Raw genomic sequence first — 19,842 nt, 5'->3', positions numbered from 1 at the left:
GGAACGTGGTGCTCATGCCCCCAACCTTTTGTCAGCCTGCTCCAGCATTCTAGATCCTCTCCACGGGGTCAGGGCTGGACAACAGGGGCACACACTCATTTTTAACCCCCTTTTCCCCCTGGATCCCAAACAGACAGGGCTTCTGAAGAGTCAAGAGAGGTCCTGGCTGCTTTGATTTGTTGAGGCTCCCAGTATATTTGAAAACAAATAGCATCAAAATAGAGTTCAAAGTTTGTGGCGTATTTGAAATATTTACATTTAACTAAATGGTGTGTTTAACACACTCAGACTCACACAAGACTTCCACAAGCACAGCTTGACTACAGGATTTATTTTTTTTTTAAATGATTGCCTTGTACACAACATGGGCAGTGTGGCTGGTACAAGCACAGAGGCATGAAGCTCTGTGATACACATTTTCTTGTTTCAATCTTCTTGGTGCTTCTCTGTTTGTCTTCACTTGAAGGCAGTAATTAAAAGTGTGAACCTGGGGCCCTGTAAACCTGACAGCCCCCTCAGGAGACCTCGGGCTAGAGAGACCACCTTCTGCTTCTGTTCAGCCTTGTTTTTTTCAAATGGGCCACAGACTCAATGGTTTACTTTTTAGCTGTCTTTCTTCTTTGCAGGTTATTTAAAAACTTAAAAAAAATTTATTATTATTATTTCTTTGATTTTTCAGGAGGGGAGGTAATTAGGTTTAATTTTAGGTTTATTTATTTGTTTTTTAATGGAGGCACTGGGGATTGCACCCAGGACCTCATGCATGCTAAGCAGGCACTCTACCACTGAGCTATCCCCTCCCCCTTCTTCTTTCTATCTTTAAACGTTATTGGCCTTCCCCCACCCACCAAAACAAACTGTAACCTATTTACTCTAAAGGATTTAAATGATTAGAAATGCATAAAATGGAAAATAAAAGTCCCCCACAATCCTCTCTCCTGTGTTATCAGGATAACCACTATTACCAGTTTGATGTATATTCTTTCAACATCTTACTTTTAAAAATAATTTTTAAAAGTTAATTAGGAATTATTTGATTCATATAAATAAACCATATATGTAAGTTGTGAAGCAGAGCATTAAAAATCATATCAACGAACCCACCATCCCATTTAAGAACTGGAATATTCCCTGCGTTACTGAAGCTCATGTGTTCCCGTCTACAGTAACACAGGGAGGTAACTAATACTTGAAGCTTATTATTTTCTTTTTTAATTATTCCCTTGTGTGTCCTTATACTTTTGCTTGTTTCTAACTTTATAAAAAACAGTCTCTTGGTGTAAGTAGTCTTCTGGGACCTTAGGATGCGTCTACGATAACGTATAGCAGTGTATTTCATAAAATGTGTGACTGGAATATATGTATTTATATAACCCATTTTACCATCCGTGGGTTTGGGGAATTTTTCCAGGATCCTGCTATTACTGACAATACTGCTGTGAAATTTCAGTACCTGTGTCCTAGGGCCTGGGTTGCTTGGAGACAGTGCAGGAGCAGAGAAGCTGGGGGTGAGATCTACATGTAGGCTCAATGAGATATCTATTTCCCAAGTGGTCCTGCAGTGGACCCCCAGCAGCGGAGGAGAGAGGGCCTTCCCTGCTCCACATCCTTGACTCCTGGTGTCATCAGGGTTTGCGATCAGCGTCCATTTGGTGGGGTGTCTGGTGAGCAGCTTTCTCTCACTATGTATGAGCCCCAGAGGCAGGGGTAGGTTTCATTCAGTGACGTGATCAATCCAGGGCATATTTAAGTCCAACTGATGAGACTCGATCTGCAAAGGCTCTGCTGGGCTGGGTCTGTGTGTACGTGTCCCTCAGTGGTGATGATGCTGTCCACCATGTTGGGAAGGACAGTCTATTTTACTGAGTCCAGTGATTCAAATACTGATTTCATCCAGAAGTACCCTTACAGACAAACCCAGAGCAACGTTCAATTTGGGCACCAGTCAAGTTAATACATAAAATTAACCTTTACACCATGTTAATTCTGTTTAATACATTAAGAAAAAAAAAAACAGAAATAGACAAAACTCAACTATTCTTTTAGAAGTCAAAATGCCCTTGGGAAGGTGGTGACTGGGTGACGACACAAGGGGACTTCTAGAGAGATGATCATGTTTTATTTCTTGATCTAGATCTAGGTGACTTGGAGATGCTCAGTTTATGAAAATGCACCATGCTGTACCTTTTCTGTGTGCCCTATTTCTATCAAAAGTTTCAAAAAGAAGGCTGGGCACAAAGATAGTCTTTTCAACCAGTGGTATTGGAACAGCTGAATGTCCATGAACAGAAAAATGAATCTAGACACAGATGTTACACTTTTCACAAAAATTAGCTTGAAATGAATCATAGACCTAAATACAAAATGCAAAACCATAAAACTCCTAGAAGATAACACAGGAGAAAATCTAGATGATACTGGGTAAGCTGACAGCTACCACACCAAAGGTACAGTCCATGAAAGAAATAATTGATAGGCTAGACTTCTTTAAAATTAAAACCTTTTTCTCTGCAAAAGACAATGTCAAGAGAATAAGAAGTCAGGCTACAAACTGGGAGAAAATATTTGCAGGGGGTGGAGGGGATAGCTCAAGTGGTAGAGTGCATGTTTAGCATGCGCGAGGTCCTGGGTTCAATCCCCAGTACTTCCATTAAATAAATAAATAGAAAACCTAATTACCTACCCCCCAAAAAAATTTTTTAGGAAAAGAAAATATTTGCAAAAGACACATCCAATAAAGGATTGTTATCCAAAATATACAAAGAAGTTTTAAAACTCAACAATTGGAAAAGGAACAATCCAATTTAAAAATGGGCAACAGACCTTAGCAAGTATCCTACCAAGAAAATAGGCAGATGGCAAGTAAGCTTATGAGAAGATGTTCAACGTCATATGTCATCAGGGAAGTTGAAATTAAAACAACGAGACGCCACCATGCACCTATAAGAAAGGCCAAACGTTAGAACACTGACAAATGCTAGCAAGAGCTAGAGCAGACCAAATGCTGGCAAGGATGTGGAGCAACAGGAACTCTCATTCATTGCTGGCGGGAATCTGAAATGGTACAGCCATTTGGAAGACAGTTGGGTCGTTTCTTACCAAATTAAACATACTCTTACCATATGCTCCGGCAGTCTCACTTCTTTGTATTTAATCAAATGAATTGAGGGATCAGGATATAGCTCAGTTGTAGAGCACATGCTTAGCACGCGCGAGGCCCTGGGTTCAATCCCCAGTACCTCCACTGAAATAAATAAATAAACCTAATTACCTCTGCCCTCCCAAACACAGACGAATTGAAAACTTATGCTCCCCACAGACCTGTACACAGCAGATGTTCATAGCAGCTGATTGCCAAAACTTGGAGGCAACCAAGACGTCCTTCATTAAGTGGATGGATAAATACACTCTAGTGTCTGATCCAGACAATGGAATATCGTTCAGGGCTAACAAGAAATGAGCTATCAAACATGAAAAGACATGGAGGGACCTTAAATATGAATTATTAAGTGAAAGGAGCCAATATGGATATGATTGCAACTATATGACGTTCTGGAAAATGCAAAACTACAGAGCCAGTAAAACGACCAGTGGTTGTCAGGGGTTAGGCAAGAGGGAGGGATGAGCTGGTAGAGGGTTTGAGAGCGGTGAAACTACTCTATATGTTACTCTGTGTGATGCAGTGAATAAACCTCGTTATAGGTTTGTCCAAACCCGTAGAATGTCCACCACCAAGCATGAACCCATATGTAGACTATGGGCCTTGAGTGGTAATGACGTGTTAGCTTAAGTTCATTGTTTGTAACAAGTACACCACCCTAGCGCAGGTTGTCGATGGTGGAGGAGGCTGTATGTGTGCTGGGTCAGGAGGTATATGGGAAATCTCTGTATTTTCTGCTCAACATTGCTATGAAACTAAAAACTGTACTTTTGAGTACACAAAAGTGTACTTTTCTCTCAATATAAAACTGCTCTAAAAATGGTTTATTAATTTTTTAAAAAGGACATCTGGTTATTCTCTCCAGGCTGCACTCAGGGGAGGTCAATTCCTAGGTAGGAATTTCATGGATTCCCAAACTTAGATGCAGACAGGACCTCAGACATCACTCAGAAATCACTCAAGGCAGAGAGCAGACCTCCAGCGATCAAATCCCAACTCATCCACTTACCAGCTGTATGTCCCTAGGCAATTTACTTAACCTCTGTGAGCCTCTGTTTCTCCACCTGTAAAATGGGAGTAATACTGGGATTTATCTCTGAGAGCTGTTGCAAGGATTAAATGAGATAATTTATGGCAAATTCTTAGCTGGTGCTCCATCAGTATCAGCTATCATTAGCATTATTAGTATCCAGTGTAACATTCACTCATTCATTCCTTTAACAATAACTGAGCAGCAGGCAAGGTACCAGAGTGGACAAGGCAGAGCTGGTCTCTGCCCTCACAGAATTTACAGGCTAGTCCAAACTCCCTCTGGGTACACAGTGGTGTTGGAAACAGGAGACACAGTTCCCACTGGTGTTTTGCAGGCAAGCACCTAGTGATCCACACACACCGGAAGCAGCTTTAGTAGCCAAGTGTCTACGCAGAGGATTTTGTTAGGAGAAGTGGTGGGGCACAGAGCCAGACTGCCTGGGTTCCAATCCCAGATGCACTGTCTCCTTAGCTGTGGAACTGCAGGCAAGTTCCTTATCTCCTCTGTGCCTCAGTTTCCTCACTTGGATACACAAGTGGATCACAGAACCTATCTCCTGATCTTTTGGGAGAATTCAGCCCTGTAACATACGCAGGTGCTGGGCAAAGAGTAGGTGGTATGATGGCTTAATCATCGGTGTTCTTGTTATGACTCATCAACGGTTCTAACCCCGACCCCAGAGAGATGGTAACCAGCAGTCAGCAAGGCAGGGCTCTGTGGTGTCGATGAAGAAATCCAGGCAGCATGGTGGTGTTTTTGAGAATATGCCTGCCTCGTGGGTGTTTGTCCCTGGGCTACGCTTGCACAGGTGTGATGCGGTTTGTAAGTTAGCCATGGCTGCTGTGTAGGTAAGAGCAAAAGCCTGGAAGCAACCTAGGTGTCTGTGAATAGGGGCCTGGTGAAGAAATCCATGACTCACCCAAAGAAAGAAATATTAGCCCTTCAAAAGACTGAGGCGGCTGCATGTGAAATGATGCGAAAAGATTTACAAGAGCATTGTTAAATGCAAAAAAGCAAGGGAGGGCTGTGCACTTTTAATTTCTGTGTTTGAAAAGGAAAAAAAGAAATGTGTGTGCCTATGTACTTTGGTCGTAGGATAGTGGTTGTCTCTGGAGGGGCTTAGGGGCAGAAGGGACTCCTTTGTACTTTTCACTTCTTTTTACTTTTCACTCCTTCTTTGCAATTATTTTCTTTTGAATTTCAAGCCACAAATAGGCGTTCCTTATTTAAAAAAGAAAGAGTAAGCAGAGATGGGTGCTGATTCAAAAATCAGCACTCCAGTTCACCGTGTCCTGTTAAACATCTTTTGCTGCTCTCCGAGCAGATGGCCCTGGGAGGGGTTGGGCCAGGGCCAGGGGGCAGCCTCCCTCCCCCGTGGGTGTGTGGGGAGCCACGTGGGGCCCTGTGGCCAGGCACATGCCTCCAGCTGGGTCTTCCTGTGTGGCAGAAGGCCCGAGGTGTGGGGCTGAGACTAGAGAAGAGTGGGTTTCAGCAGCCTGCCCAGCGCTGCACACGTAGGGCAAGGTCATGGCCCAAGTATCTGAGTCTGGCCTGGGCAGCTTTCCAGGGTAGACAGTCATGAGACAAAGGCTTGTTAGGAGCTCCAGGAAAGGGCCTTCATCGCAGCTGCTTCTCTCTATTTGTGGGATGATTTCACAGTGAAACTTGGGGCCAGAGCAGCCCGAGGCTCAGGAAACAGATTTGGAAGGGCCAGGCGGTCTGCTTGAGGCATCAGTGGGATGGAAAGAGCCCGAAGGAGCCCTGGGTTCTTCATCCTTCATCCATGTGCCTGGCTGAGACACAAAGATTCTTTTCAGAGCCCTCCCTGGAGTAGCCCTCCAGCTTTGGGACACACACAGCATTGTGCGTAGGGACTTTGATTGTAGCCAAGCAGAAGTGGCAGAAAAGCTCTTTCAGTTAGCTGCAAAACAAGCAGGGCTCTGTCCAAAGGCAGGGGCCCTTTGCCTCTCAGGGCCCCTGTCTTAGCACCGTTTACTGCCTACAGTCTGTTGAATTAGGGTTTTTCAAATGCTGTTTAGTCAACAATTCTTTATACACACTTACATAAAAACATATATGTATGCATACAAACATATTCATAAGCCCAATATCCTTTATATTTTCAAACACACACGCATACATTTCTATGTAGTCAAACTCTTGACGAGCAAATTATGTGATATATTATGTAGATAAATACTTGGTACAAGGTATTCAAACAAGATCTACAGAAGGTTTGCAGTGACACACAAAGTGACAAGAGTAATCACACAGCCTCCTTTCTTTGTTTCTCTGAATCTGGGTCACTGTTAAGTCTAATTAATTCTTTCCACCTATAGATAGTAACACCCATAGTCCCTTCTCTGATGTGACTTATGCATTCACTTACCAGATATTTGGGGACCCTACCATGTGCCAGGCACCGTTCTAGTTTCCTAGGGAAATAGCAATGAACAAAGTGCGCAAAGATTCATGGCCTTGTGAGGTTTGCAGTCTGATGAGGAGACAGCTGTTCTCTGTGTTGGCAGGTAGGGACAGGGATGGAGAGAGGGGCACCCAGACTTACCAAGGCAGTGACTGCTGAGTGGAGTGAGGACTGGAAGTGAGGGAGTCACATGGATATCTGGAATGTGAGTTCTAGGCAAATGAAACGGCAACTCCCTTGTCCACTCTAGTTCCGCTGCACTCACTTGGCAAAAGCCAGCCCTGGTTAGACCCAACTGGCCACCTACTCCACACCCACATCTGTGCTGCTGAACCTTGGCTGGAGAGGACCATGCCCCGGATCTGGCCTGCCTCCTTGTAATTCAGGCACTGGATCTCGGGTTGGGGTGGGGTGAGGAGGCGGGGAGGGGAGGTGTCATGCTTCCGTTGCCTGTGGCTATTCCACTGAGAAAATTAATCAGGAGTACCTACCACCCCAAGGTACCACTGTATATACTGACTCAACAGACTGTTGCCCAAATCCTTGCTCCTTATGACCGCGGAGGGAATGCGCAGTAGAGCCCCGCCCCTCTCTGCTCCCCAGGCTCCCCACTCCCCAAATCCTCTCCTCTCCCCTGCATTGACAATTCTCCCTCAACCCACCCCCCCATCACAGCAGCACAGAAAGATGCAGTACAATTTCCCATATTAAAAAAAAAAAATCTAAAACCCTTTTTTAATGGCACTCTTTCCTCTGTTCCACTTTACCCAGCCACTCTTGGGAAGAGTTGTTCAGATGGCTGTTTGTCTCCCACCGCTTTCTTCCTTCAGGTCTTTCCTCGGGTGTCACTCTCTCAGGGAGACCTTCCTTGACCATGTACTGCAAACAGCCCCCTCCCCTTAATGTCCTCTTCTGGCTTCCTTTTCCTCCATGGCTCTCATCACTTGCTAATAAACTCTACAAGGCATGTATCTAGTTTGGTTTTTGTTTTTAATTGTTCACTCCCCATCCCCCACATTGGAATGTAAGTCCAAACAGGACAGGAATGTCTGTTTTGTTCACTGCCATCTCCCCAGCACCTGGAAAAGGGCCCAGGGCATCGGAGGGGCCCAGTCATGTCTGTCCAGTGAGCGAGTAAAAGCATGGTAAGGGGCAAGGGCCAGGCGGGGCCAAGTCAGTGTGGCCAGAGTGTAGTAAGCAGTGGGCAGCAAGGGAAATTAGTGGGTAGAGGTGGCAAGGGGCCCGATCACATAGGGTCAAGGGGAGGGTCTTACTCTAAGTGTGGTTTGGGATGCTGCTGGAGGGTTGAGAGCTGGGGACGGACATGATCTGATTGATGTGACTGAGATTCTGGGCAGGTCAACTTGAAAATTCCACATTTCACAAGTTGTGTTCATGGGCAGGCAAGTTTGACATCCTTGTGCTCGTGAAAATAGACTTCAAGGGAAGTGCTGTGTTGATGATGGCTTCTGTTATATAGGAAGGGCACTGTCTTGAAACGGCTTTACTGGTAAAGTAGGACGTGGGACATTTCTCGCCAAACAGAACACAGCAAAACAAAACACTGGTAAACACTTGAATAAAACCATCCATCTCTGCCTACTTATTGATAACAATATTGAGCTCTTCAGTATTTTGCTTGTTAAACAACTGGTGTACAAGTATTAACACATTTTTTGAGGTATTAATCAACAGACATTTCCAAGCATATGGTACAGACAAAACTGGCCGGTATTAAATAACCACAGCTGGGATTCTAAATGTTGGGCACAGGATTTGAAAGCGTCTCTGCCCCTTAAGTATTCACAGCAGCAATAAATCATCCAGCATTTCTAAGTACCCTTTCACGGTGGTATACCATGGGTTCAGTGCTCATGGGATGCCATATTTATAAGCGGTTTTGTAAAGGTATAAGGTACTCCATTGACTAAAGGGGACAAGAAAGTCTGATAAGAAATATGTGGATTATCGATTCAGGTGTATGTATTTAGTTGGAGGAGGTGGTGCAGCTGCTTCTAGAATGCAGTGGGAGTGGGGAGGGAAGTCCACAGCCTCTGAGCACTCCAGGCAAGTCAAAGCTGGGGCAGGGGGCAGAAAGGGACCAAGGATTATGGGCCCAGGCAGCTGCTAAGGTAGAATGAAAAGAGAAAACTAATTTGCAAGAGGTGCTGGCTGATGTCTGTGGCTCCAGCACCAGGGTCCCAGTTGTTTTATAAGTGAGTACCCAGGAGGCTGGCTCTGGGCTTGCTAGACTTTGCACAGGGATGGCTGTGTGTTTCCAGTGCTTCGTCAGCTCCATCCCCAGTACTTAGGGTCAGGCAAAGCAGGCCACAGCCTTCCACTCTGAGAGATGCCCTCCCCACTATGGGCATCAAGGGACACTGCCACGGTACTTTGAGGAAGCTTGGGACTTGGGACTCTATCTAGACCAGTGGTTCTCAAGTGTGGTTTTTGACCCAGTGGCATGTGCATCACCTGGGAACTTGTTAGAGATGCAAATTCTTAGGCCCCACCCCAGAGCTGCTGAATCAGAAACTGGGGTGGGGGGTGGGGAGGGGGGAGGGGTAGGTTGGGGGGGGGCAGTCCTATCAGCCAGCGTTGACTAAGCTCCCTGAGGATTCTGATGCATGTTCAAGTTTGGGAACCACTGATGTGGACCAGTTCCAGGTGATGCTGATGCTGCCGGTTCTGGGACCATACTCTGAGAGCCAGTGCTCTAGAAATTTCATAAGCAAAGCACACAGTTTATGGGTAAGTCTAGTTATTAAATAACAAGTGTTACTGAATACCTCTGAACAAGGGGACTGTGGGCAATTTTTTTTAAAGTTTATGTATCTCTGAATCATTCAAAATTGTCTTATAAACATGTATTACTTTTGCAGATTAAAAAACAATTACAGGAATTTTTACAAGTAAAAATACCTCATTCTAGTATAGTTCTTTACAGCAGGGCTTCTCAAACTTTACTGTGCAAGCCACTTAGGAATCTTGTTAAAATGCAGCTTCTGGTTCAGTAGGTTTGGGGGGTGGGGGGGCAGGGCTGTGAGATTCTGCGTTTTCATTAAGCTCCCTGGTGATTCCAGACTACCCACCCATGAACTACACTTTGGGTTTACAGAGTACAAAGCACTTTCATGTATATTTTATTATTTGTTCCTTGTCACAATCCTGGCAGACAGATTCACTAATTCACTTATTCAACCATTAGATACTACTACCTGCAGATTCTGGGCATACAGATATGGTCTAGTGGGGTGGAAAACCAACCAACCACCAAAAAAACCACATGTAAACAGATGAACAAATAATTGTAAACAGTGATCAGAACTGATCAGGAAATAAAGAGGGTACTGAAAAAGAAGGGTTCTAAGAGGATTTTGATTGATTGATTTTGGCACAGATGGGAAGGTGGAGCCACAGAGAAGTTCAAGGGCCAGCTCTGGGCAGACTCCGGGAAGCTCCTGGAGAGCTGCAGGGAGGGAAGAGCCCCATATCGGACTGAGGGAGGCAGAGCCCGCCAGGGCAGGAAGACCGTGGTAGGGGGGTCAATTCCAATCCAAGTTCGGGGTAATCATTGAGGGTTTAAGCAGGGAAGTAACTGGCCTGATATTTGCCTTGGGATCACGCTGGCTGCTGTTTGGGAAATGAAACCTCTCCAGGGTCACCTCGGAGGTAGTGCAGGGAGTGCTGGGCCTTGCGGAGGGCCCCGAGTTGTCAGGCCCTCCGCCCCCCTGAGTCGCGTGGATCTACTCAGGGTCAAGAATCCCCTTGTGAGTAATGAGCCACCGGGGCACTTGTTTATATTGTCCCACTGAAGACCTCAAATACGCGTGTTCCGGGCCACAGCATGAGTTTTAATCCCCTTTCAGAGGACTTGGGCTTCCATCCACGCCTGGCTGGTCACGATGGCATTTTGGACAGTTCTATCTCTGTGCCTTAGTCTCCCTGCCTGTCGAAGAGGACATTGGGCCAGCCCACGGGTGACACCCCCGGTCGCCAAACGTGCACCCTGTGGACTGGGACCGGCCCGGCCCGGGCAGAGGCGGCCTCCAGGGGCATAAGGGGTTGGTTTCCCACCCGGGAAACTGAGGCACGGTCGGGCGGGGAGCGCGAGCCCTCGAGACTCCCTCAAACTCCAAGTGGTGCGTCTCGGGTCCATGCAAGCTGTCCAAGCCACCCGCCAGCGGTCTCCGAGCGGTGGCCCGCGTCCAGCGCTGCCGAAGGACGGGAGCCGGGCCTCGCAGGGGGCGGCAGTGGCGGGGAAAATCTCGCGCCATCCCCGCGCTCCAGCGCTGGAAGGGGCGCGCGGGACACACCCCTAGGCGCCCCAGCCCCGCCCTGCGCGGTCTTGCCCCGGGGCGCCCGCCGCTCGGAGCGCCGACCCCGCCCCTCGCCGGCGCCCCCGCCCCTCGGCCGCCTCCTCCGCCTCCGCCTCCTCTCAGGCTCGCGACGTGCCCGGCTGGCGACCGAGCGGCGGGGACGGCGTCCGGCGCACTCACTTCCGCGTCCCGCCGCCCTCCGGCCCGCGCGCGCCCAGCCACCGCCGCCATCGGACAATAGGCCGCCAGCCCTGCTGCCGTGAACTTCCTGCCGGGGCCCGGCCGGCCGTCCCGTGCGCCCCGGACCGCGCTCCCTCTCCGCGCGGGCCAAGATCACAGCTCCGCGCCACCGGGAGAAGCAACGGAGGACTGAGCACCCGGGACGTGCCCGCGCCTCCCGCCGCCGCGCCTTTACCCGGCCCGGCGGGTCCGCGGCCTCTGCACTTTTCTCTCCGGTCGAGTGGCTTCAGCCCGGCGCCGTCCAGCGGCTGCTGCCTAGCTGTGGGTTCCCGAGTTTGGTTGTTTAAGGAGGATGTGATTTCTTTTTTCAACTTATTTTTCCTTTTAAGATTTGAAGAGGGAAGAACTCACAGCCAGCTCGGATGGCGGAGCTCCACCAGCTGCCCCCACGTGGACATCTCTGAGGGGAAAGGGAATTGGAAGCAAACTTGGTCCAAGTGACTTTGAGGCCTCAACATCGGCTGGGCTCTAAGGCCTGGGGTCATGACTCTCATACTGGGCAGGTGGAAGGCTTTACCTGTCTTGGGCTGGACTTGAGCCTCCATCCTTCGCCAGCATCGCCTCCCCAACTCCACGCGCTCAACACACAGCACCTGGGCTAGGCCTGGACCTTTGTCTGCAACATGGATAAATACGACGACCTGGGCCTGGAGGCCAGTAAATTCATTGAGGACCTGAACATGTACGAGGCCTCCAAGGATGGACTCTTCCGAGTGGACAAGGGTGCAGGCAACAACCCGGAGTTTGAGGAAACACGCAGGGTGTTTGCCACCAAGATGGCCAAAATCCACCTCCAGCAGCAGCAACAGCTCCTGCAGGAGGAGACCCTGCCCAGGGGGAGCCGAGGTCCCGTTAACGGTGGGGGCCGTCTGGGTGCACAGGCCCACGGGGAAGCTGGTGCTGGCAGCAAGCTGATGGGGGACGGTGCTGCCAAGCCCCCTCTCGCTGCCTCAACAGTGGTTCCTGGGACAGCCACTACCATCGCGTCTGGGCAGCCCTTGTACCCACCCCAGGATCAGAGGGCCAGGCTGTATGTCCGAGGCTCGAAGGAAGGCAGCCAGGACTGTGGATCCAAGGAGCGCACAGCCAGTTCTGAGCTGTCAGCTTTCCATCGGCCGGGACCCTGCGAGGATCCTTCCTGCCTCACCCATGGAGACTATTATGACAACCTCTCCTTAGCAAGCCCCAGGTGGGGCGACCAACAAGGAGTATCCCCTGGCATCAAGCTGGGTGTAGGAAGTGGGTGGTCTGGCACCCCAGGGAGTGACCCACCACTGTCCAAACCCTCCAGGGATCATCACCTGTACCAGCCGCAGCTTTCCCCAAGCTCCAGCAGGTCATTTCAGAGCGGCCAGGATGGTGGTGGTGTTGGTGGCCGTAGCAGTGAGAAGCCAGCAGGTCTTTGGACTACAGCCACTTCCCAGCGAGTGAGCACTGGCCTGCCTTCCCCAGGCCCAGAGAACGGGGCCCTCCTGGGGCCTGCTCAGCCCAGGACCCCTTCTTTCTCAGCGCCTCTGGCCCCGAGCCGCCCCAGTCAAGGAACTCTTCCAAGAACAAACTCGGGGGTTGGGAGTGAGGCTTCAGGCATGATGCCCAAACCCACAGTGGACCCTCAACCCTGGTTCCAGGATGGGCCCAAATCTTACCTCTCCAGTTCTGTCCCATCATCCTCACCAGCCAGCATGGACAACATACAGCCGGGTGCAGCCCCTGGGCTGGGTCCCAAGCCAGGCTGCACAGACCCTGGCATTGGTCCCAAGCTTAGCCCCACCAGCCTCGTCCATCCAGTGATGTCCACCCTGCCTGAGTTATCTTGTAAAGAAGGTCCCCCTGGCTGGTCTCCTGATGGCAGCCTGGGGGCTGTGCTCCCAGAAAACCCCAGTCCTCCCAGGGTGAGGCTGCCCTGCCAGACCCTCATCCCAGGCCCTGAGCTTGGGCCCACTGCTGCCGAATTGAAATTAGAAGCCCTCACCCAACGTCTGGAGCGTGAGATGGATGCTCACCCGAAGGCCGATTACTTTGGTGAGTGAGAGGTTGGTGCGGTTGCCCACGGTGGGAGATAGGGTCCTTGTATTTGGGGGGGTGCTCCCCACAAGGGATGCTGTAGTTCTCCTTAAGTGGCTGCCTTTTTTTGTTTTTTTGGCTTCCTCTTTCAGCTGCTTCTTCTGAGACTTGAAGAGAAACTCGAAAGCATCCCTAGGCAGAAAAAAGATCTTGCAGCTGGGGTTACCCATGTGCGAAGGGCGGAGCGGGGTGGGACTGCTCATGACTGCTCTCAAAAAAGGGAAATGCCGTGACTTTGGGTTTCAAGGGTTTCGGGGGTGACTTAGAGCCTCTCACAGTCAGTGACTGGCTCAGGCAGGACTTGAATGGGCTTCTCAGGTCCAGGTACTTCTGAGTGTTCCATCGGTTGTTGTCTGGGCCAGGTAGGTCTGGCTCTTTGAGGACCAGTGGTCAGGCCGGGGCTCTCTACAGCTGTGTGTGTGTGTGTGTGTGTGTGTGTGTGTGTGCGCGTGTGTGTGCGCGTGTGTGTGTGCGCCCACATGTCTGCCTACAGGTGCAGTGGAGGGAGATGAAACACTAACATGGAAGTCTTTCTTCTAGAGCAGTAGTTCTCAAAATGTAGTCTGGACAAGCAGTATCCCTCTGCCTGGGAACTAGTTAAAAATGCAAATTTTCAGGCCCCACCGCACACCTACTGCATCAGAAACTCTGGAGTAGGACCCAGCGATCAGCATTTTCACAAACCTCTCCGGCTTGTGATCCTGATGTTCATTCAGGGAAATTTGAGACCAGTGGACTAGGTGCCTTCTAACTTAACACCTCCCCACCACCACCTGGCCAGCAACCAGGAGACACCCAGACAACCAGTCGTGGCTCCCAGGAGGATGGAAGATGCCCCTTGCTAGTTTTACTCCAGCTTGCAGGTTTTGTTTTATTCTCTTTTGAAAGCCACAAACTCTTGGAGACTGCTGGCTTCAGCTTTTTTTTTTCCTCCACACAGTGTTTGGAGGCAGGAGGAAAGCAGCTTATATTCTTCTGTTGAGTAATGATGTAGCCTAGGAGAGCTTACAAGGGAGACAGCCTATTTTTAGAAGAGTCTGAGAGTTGGTTTTCTTTTATTTTTTTCAGTTTTGATCTCTGGATCATTGTGGTCGCGATTTCTCCACATGAGGCCTGAAAGCCCTGGGAAGCGGAGTGCCCTTGGGGTAGGCAGCTCTGCCAGGTGGAGGAGGCCGGGGCAGGGAAAGCCCTGGACAGGGAGACGACTGGCTTGCTGCTTTCAGTCTACCCCATTCTTTGTGAATGAACGATTTTGCCCCAAGATGCTTGCAGGGTCAGGGTCCGAGGCTGCTCATGAGAGCCTGGCAGGAACGGCTCTCACACCTCCCATGGCTGTCAGTGGTCAGGGTGACCGTTTCACTGGTTTACGTTGCAGAGCACGTAGCACCATCTTACTGTGAACCTTCTCTTCTCCCTTGTAAATACCCTCCTTTGGGAATAAATGCTTAGCTAGAAATACTGCGGGTTTTTTAGTTTAAACTTCTGTTGAATTTTTTTTCTCCCGGTTTTATTGAGATATAATCGACATACAGCATTGCGTAAGTTTAAGGTGTACAGCATAATGATTTGATTTACGTACATCATGAAGTGATGATTGCAGTCAGTTTAGTGAACATCTGTCGGCTCACGTAGGTACAAGTTAAAGAAATAGGAAAAAATTTCTTGTGATAAGAACTCTTAGGATTTACTCCCTTAGTGACTTTCATCTATAACATACAGCAGTGTTTATATTTATCATGTTGTACATTACATCTCTGGTACTTATTTGTCTTATAGCTGGACTTTTATACTTTTGATTGCCTTCATCCAGTTCCCCTCTCCTGCTCCCTGACCCCTGCCTCTGGGAACCACAAATCTGATCTCTTTTCCATGAGTTTGTTTTTGAAGTGTAATTGACCTGCAAGACTGTGCTAGTTCCTATTGCATAACATAGTGATACGATATTTCTGTACATTTCAAACTGGTCACCACGGTGAGTGTCGCTATGGTGTGTCACCATACAAAGATATTACATAGCTATTAACTATATTCCCCACACTTTACATTTCATACCTGTGACTGATTTATCTTGCAGGTGGAAGTTTGTACCTCACTCTCCCTCACCTATTTCTTTCCCCACTCCGCCCCTCTCCTCAGGCAAGCTCCTGTTTGTTCTCTGTGTTATCTGTTACCCTGTTTATGTTGTTTTGTTTGTTCATTTGTGTTTTTTTAGATTCCACATCAATGTGAAATACAGTATTTGTCTTCAATTTTTAATTTCAAGCTCATTAAACGAAAAAAAAGCAGTTTTATTTTTTCAGAGAGGCAGGTTTACACACCAGATCAGAGCAGGGACATTAGCTAACACTATCCATTCATTCAGCCCGTGTATACTGAGCACCTACCTTGGGCCATAGGGTACTTTGTGAACAGGACAGACAGAAACCTGACTTCTCCAGATCAGACAGTGCTGTAGAGGGAGACAAGAGATGAACAAAATAAATAAGCAAATATGAGGGAAAGAAAAAGGTAGAGGAGGGGTGGAGCCTCGGGGCAGGGAGTGGCAGGGAGGTTTCTGGTTTTAAATCAGGTGGTTAAGGAAGATCCCATATTCTCTAGCAAGGTTTGAAGGAGACCCGGGGGGCAGACAGCAAAAGCAGAGGCCCTGGGGGCTTGGGCTGTGCCAGGCGCTGTGTTAGAGGCTATTTAATTTACTCACATGACCCAGGTTCCTTTCTTACATCCATTTCACCAGCCTGGAAACTGAAGCTCAGAGAGGTTAGATTATTTATCCCAGGACTCACCTGGGGTTCTAGGTGTTGCTGGGATCTGAGCCCCACAGTTCAGCCTCCCTGCTCATTCTGCTAACCAGCAATGACCAGCTGCCTCCTAAGCACAGGTGTGAAAACCTATTTTATTTATTTTTGTTTATTTTATTTAGAAATTGAGGTGAACTTCCTATAACATAAAAGTAGTCATTTCGATTACTTTAAAATTAATCCAGAAATTAATCAGTGGCATTTAGTGCCTTCACAGTATTGTGCAAACACCACCTCTGTCTAGTTCCAAAACGTTTTCATCACCCTTAGTGGAAATCCACACCCCATAAAACAGTAGCTCCCCGTTCCCCCATCTCTCCCAGCACCTGGCAACCACTAATGCATGTTCTATCTCTCTGGCTTTATCTGTTCTGGATATTTCATATAGAGGGAACCATACTTTATTTATTTATTTATTCATTTTTTAAACTAAAGTTTATAACTTGGTATTTATTTATCTATTTAAATGAAGTACAGTCAGTTTACAATGTTGGGACAATTTCCAGTGTACAGCATAGTGTTTCAATCATGCAAATACATACAGATATTCCTTTTCATATTCTTTTTTCAGTTTAGGTCACTACAAGATACTAAATATAGTTCCCTGCATAATTTTATTTTTTGACTAAGCATGTAGTCACCTGTAGAAAATTCAAAAGACACAAAACCACATACAGTGAAAACTTGGTCTCCTCCCCACCCCCTTCTCCAGCCGAGCGTCTGGGTGTGGGATGAATGTGTATGTGTGTGTGTGTCTGCCTGAGGGTCTCAGCGGTAGCCTGCCGTCCACCTGCTCTTTCCTTCCCTGCCGAACAGTGTGTCTTGGCGGCTGTTCTGCATCAGCACGCGTTGAATTGGCTCAGTGTCACCCTGTGTGGATGTGCCCCAGGTCACGTAAGCAGCCTTGTGGTGAACTTCAGAAGGGGCCAACTGCAAGCCTAGACATGTGATAAACTCCTGGGATGGGGGGTTGGATTGCAGGGCGGGGGCTTTGTTCCCTTTAAATGTTGCCTGGTTGCTCTCCGCAGAGCTCAGGCCGGGGCCCCACTGCCCATCACACAGGAGAGGGCCTGCCTCCACCTGCTTTGGCACCTGAGCTTCCAGCCACTTTAACGTGACCCGCCGTGTGGCCGAGGAGAAAGTCTGTCCTCCGAGCACCTGGCTGTCGGTTCGTGGTCTAGCCCCACCGTGGGACCTTGAACAAACCCTGGTCCTGCCCAGGCCTCGGTCCTCATCTGTAGTACGAGGCGTTTGGGCCAGCTGAGGGGCTCCCGTCAGCAGATGCCTTTCCCTTCTCTACTTCCCGTGTTATTTGAAAGAGTTTGTCTGTCCAGCATACTGCATTTATTAAATAATGATGAAATTTTACTTCCAAATGGAAGAATATGTGATACAGGGTTCTTGCCAGAGAGAATCAGGGTAACGTAATGGTCACCATCAGAGTCGATGTAATTCTAGCCAGAAGCAAAGCAAAGTCCGTGTTTGGGTTGCTTACTTAGACCCCTTCAGGGGCACTTGGCCTTGTGGGAGGAGCTCGTGAACCCTTGCCACCGTGGGTCTGAAGACACCTTGGTGTGCAGTTACTGATGAGCTCATTCCCAGGAGTCTTCTGGCACTTTCCATGGCTAGGTCTCTGTGGATTTGGGACAGTCTGGTCCCAGGGAGGCGTTTCTTCCCGCTCTTTCCTTCTCTGGTGTTTCTCTGTGGCTTCTCTGTGTTTCTGTCTTGGAGGAAAGAGCTAAGGACAAACTCTTAATGCTGCTCGGAGAACGTTGTTGGGTTTGCACCTCCCCGGGCCTTGCTCCTGGAGGATGCCACCCCACGTGGTTTCCACTCCACTGCTGTCACTGCAAAGGAAGTCAGAGGCCCTCGTGCCTTTTGTTTCCTCTTTCCCACCTTTTCCTCCACGGTAGCCATCTGTCTTCCTCACGCTGGTCGTCTCCTCCCTTCCTAAGGGAAAAGGACACAAATGCACCACTTGTCACAGGCTGGGCTTCCTGAGACACAGTCTGGTGTGCAGGGGGCTTACTAAGAGATGCTGTTGGGGACTGTAGGTGGGGAGGGCTGGGGAGGAAGCAGCAGTGGGTAGAGGAGAAGCCCCAGCTGCAGGGCAGGCCTGACCACCCTGGGCCGACCCCCAGGGCGCTTGGGGGCTAGAAAAGCCCTTCAGAGCTGTCCTGAGTTGGTGTGAGCTGGCCTGGCCCTCACACTCCCCCGTGGGCAGGTCATCGGGTGTGGGCTGCCCTGCGGAGGGGGTGACTGGGCGAGGTGGCTCTGTGTAGCTGGGGCAGTCCCTGAAGGGGCTAACAGATGAGGGCCCCTCCTGGTTGCACCTCCAGCGGCTGGGCCACGGCTCCTTCAGTGACCGGAGATCTAGGTGTCCACCCCCTACCCCTCAAGTGTTCCTGGGCAGCTAAGACCCCATTCACAGTGACCTTGGCCATGATTTTAATCATAGTGCCTCTATTTAACCTTCATGGCCCGGCTCCATTATTCTGTGCATACAGTTGTGAAACCAAGGCTGTGAAGTACCCAAGACCACCCAGCTCTAGGTGGTGGTGCTGCCACCCCAGCCGGGGCCCTGACCACGTGCCTGGGAGAGCTGGGTGGTTTTTTGGGGCTGGGCTGGGTGGTCTCTATTGGCCCCTCTAGATTCACTCTCCCCTCAACTTCTGCAGGGGCAGCAGTGGGCTCCCTGCCCTTTCCAGACCTTCTTCCACATGCAACGGTTCGGGACTCAGCCTGCAGTCCCAGCGCCTTCCCTCTCTGCTGTGGGTGGGCCTGGGGAACCAGTCACCACTAGTGCCACTCGGGAGAGAGCCATACTCCATTAGGACCCAGTGAGGCTGGGAGGCAAGAGGAAGCTGGTTCCAGGGTCCCTGTCACCCAGCAAGTGGGTAGATGGGCCCCGCCCCGCCTGCACAGGGAGAGAAGTGCCTGGCTCTGTATTTAGTTTTCCTGTCTTGGGTGGAAATTCCTACTGCAGCATTTCTTTTTCTGCGGGGAGGGGATGGTTTGTGGTTTTTATTTCCCCCCCGACGGGTAGAGGTAATTAGGTTAATTTATTTATTTTTAATGGAGGGACTGGGGATTGAACCCAGGACCTCATGCATGCTAGGCATGTGCTCTACCACTGAGCTATACCCCTTCCTCATGCAGCATTTGAACCCAGAAAGCTGCAGTGGCAGTCCTACCTTAGCCTGGGAGCCTGAGGACAGGTGTGAGTCCTCCTGGGGATGGCCCTGCCCTGCCAGGGGCCAGGGACCCTGTCACACTTGATTTTGTTTTACTAGCTACGGAGGAGGTTAAGTAAGCTGTCCAAACAAGGAACCTGTAAGTGTCCTGTCTCCTCCTTCCCATCTGACAGTCTCTTAAACATTGAGCTGCATGTTGTCTTAATGACTTTTTAAGCACTTCTTATCTGACTTTATTAGTAACAGATGCTTGAAATATGGGATTTAAATTCAGCCTTGAATGAAAAAAAATTGAGGGTGATTTTCAGAGCATTTTTCACATAAAAGGAAACAATACGGCCAATCCTATAAGAAAGGCAGCCCCTGCAGAATTCAGGACAGGGGCCTGTGTGCACCCTGAGGTCCTGCGTGCACCCTGAGGTCCTGCTTACCCCTCAAATATCAGGCATTGCAGTAAACCCAAACCAAGTACCGAAGTAGCAGAAGGCGGCAGAAGATCATTAACCATCTGGCTCTGTGTAGCAGGCACGACCACGTGTGCTTACCTGGGAACTTCTGCCCACATTCCTTTTGGAGACATGGTGCCACCATTTGAACTCCTGATCCAGG

The 19,842-nt window shown here is 49.2% G+C and overlaps 1 protein-coding gene across 2 annotated transcripts in view; it reads left to right on the top strand.

Annotated features, from left to right (window-relative positions):
• The first annotated feature begins 11,786 nt into the window (after positions 1-11,786).
• LIMD1 (LIM domain containing 1) overlaps positions 11,787-19,842 on the top strand; it is a 59,967-nt gene continuing 51,911 nt past the window's right edge. Inside the window, exons 1-2 of one of the 2 annotated variants that reach the window (XM_031470153.2) lie at positions 11,787-13,199; positions 14,310-14,719. In XM_031470153.2, the coding sequence (XP_031326013.1) occupies positions 11,801-13,199; positions 14,310-14,641 (1,731 nt within the window). In that variant the 5' untranslated portion in view covers positions 11,787-11,800 and the 3' untranslated portion in view covers positions 14,642-14,719. Of the gene's footprint in view, positions 13,200-14,309; positions 14,720-19,842 lie in introns of those variants that run through there. The other variant, XM_010982763.3, reaches the window with a different exon arrangement.

Source organism: Camelus dromedarius, chromosome 17, assembly GCF_036321535.1.
Source record: "Camelus dromedarius isolate mCamDro1 chromosome 17, mCamDro1.pat, whole genome shotgun sequence".
Taxonomy (NCBI): Eukaryota; Metazoa; Chordata; class Mammalia; order Artiodactyla; family Camelidae; genus Camelus; species Camelus dromedarius.
The sequence above is the reverse complement of the archived record's forward strand: the minus strand, read 5'-3'. Positions and strand labels throughout refer to the sequence as shown.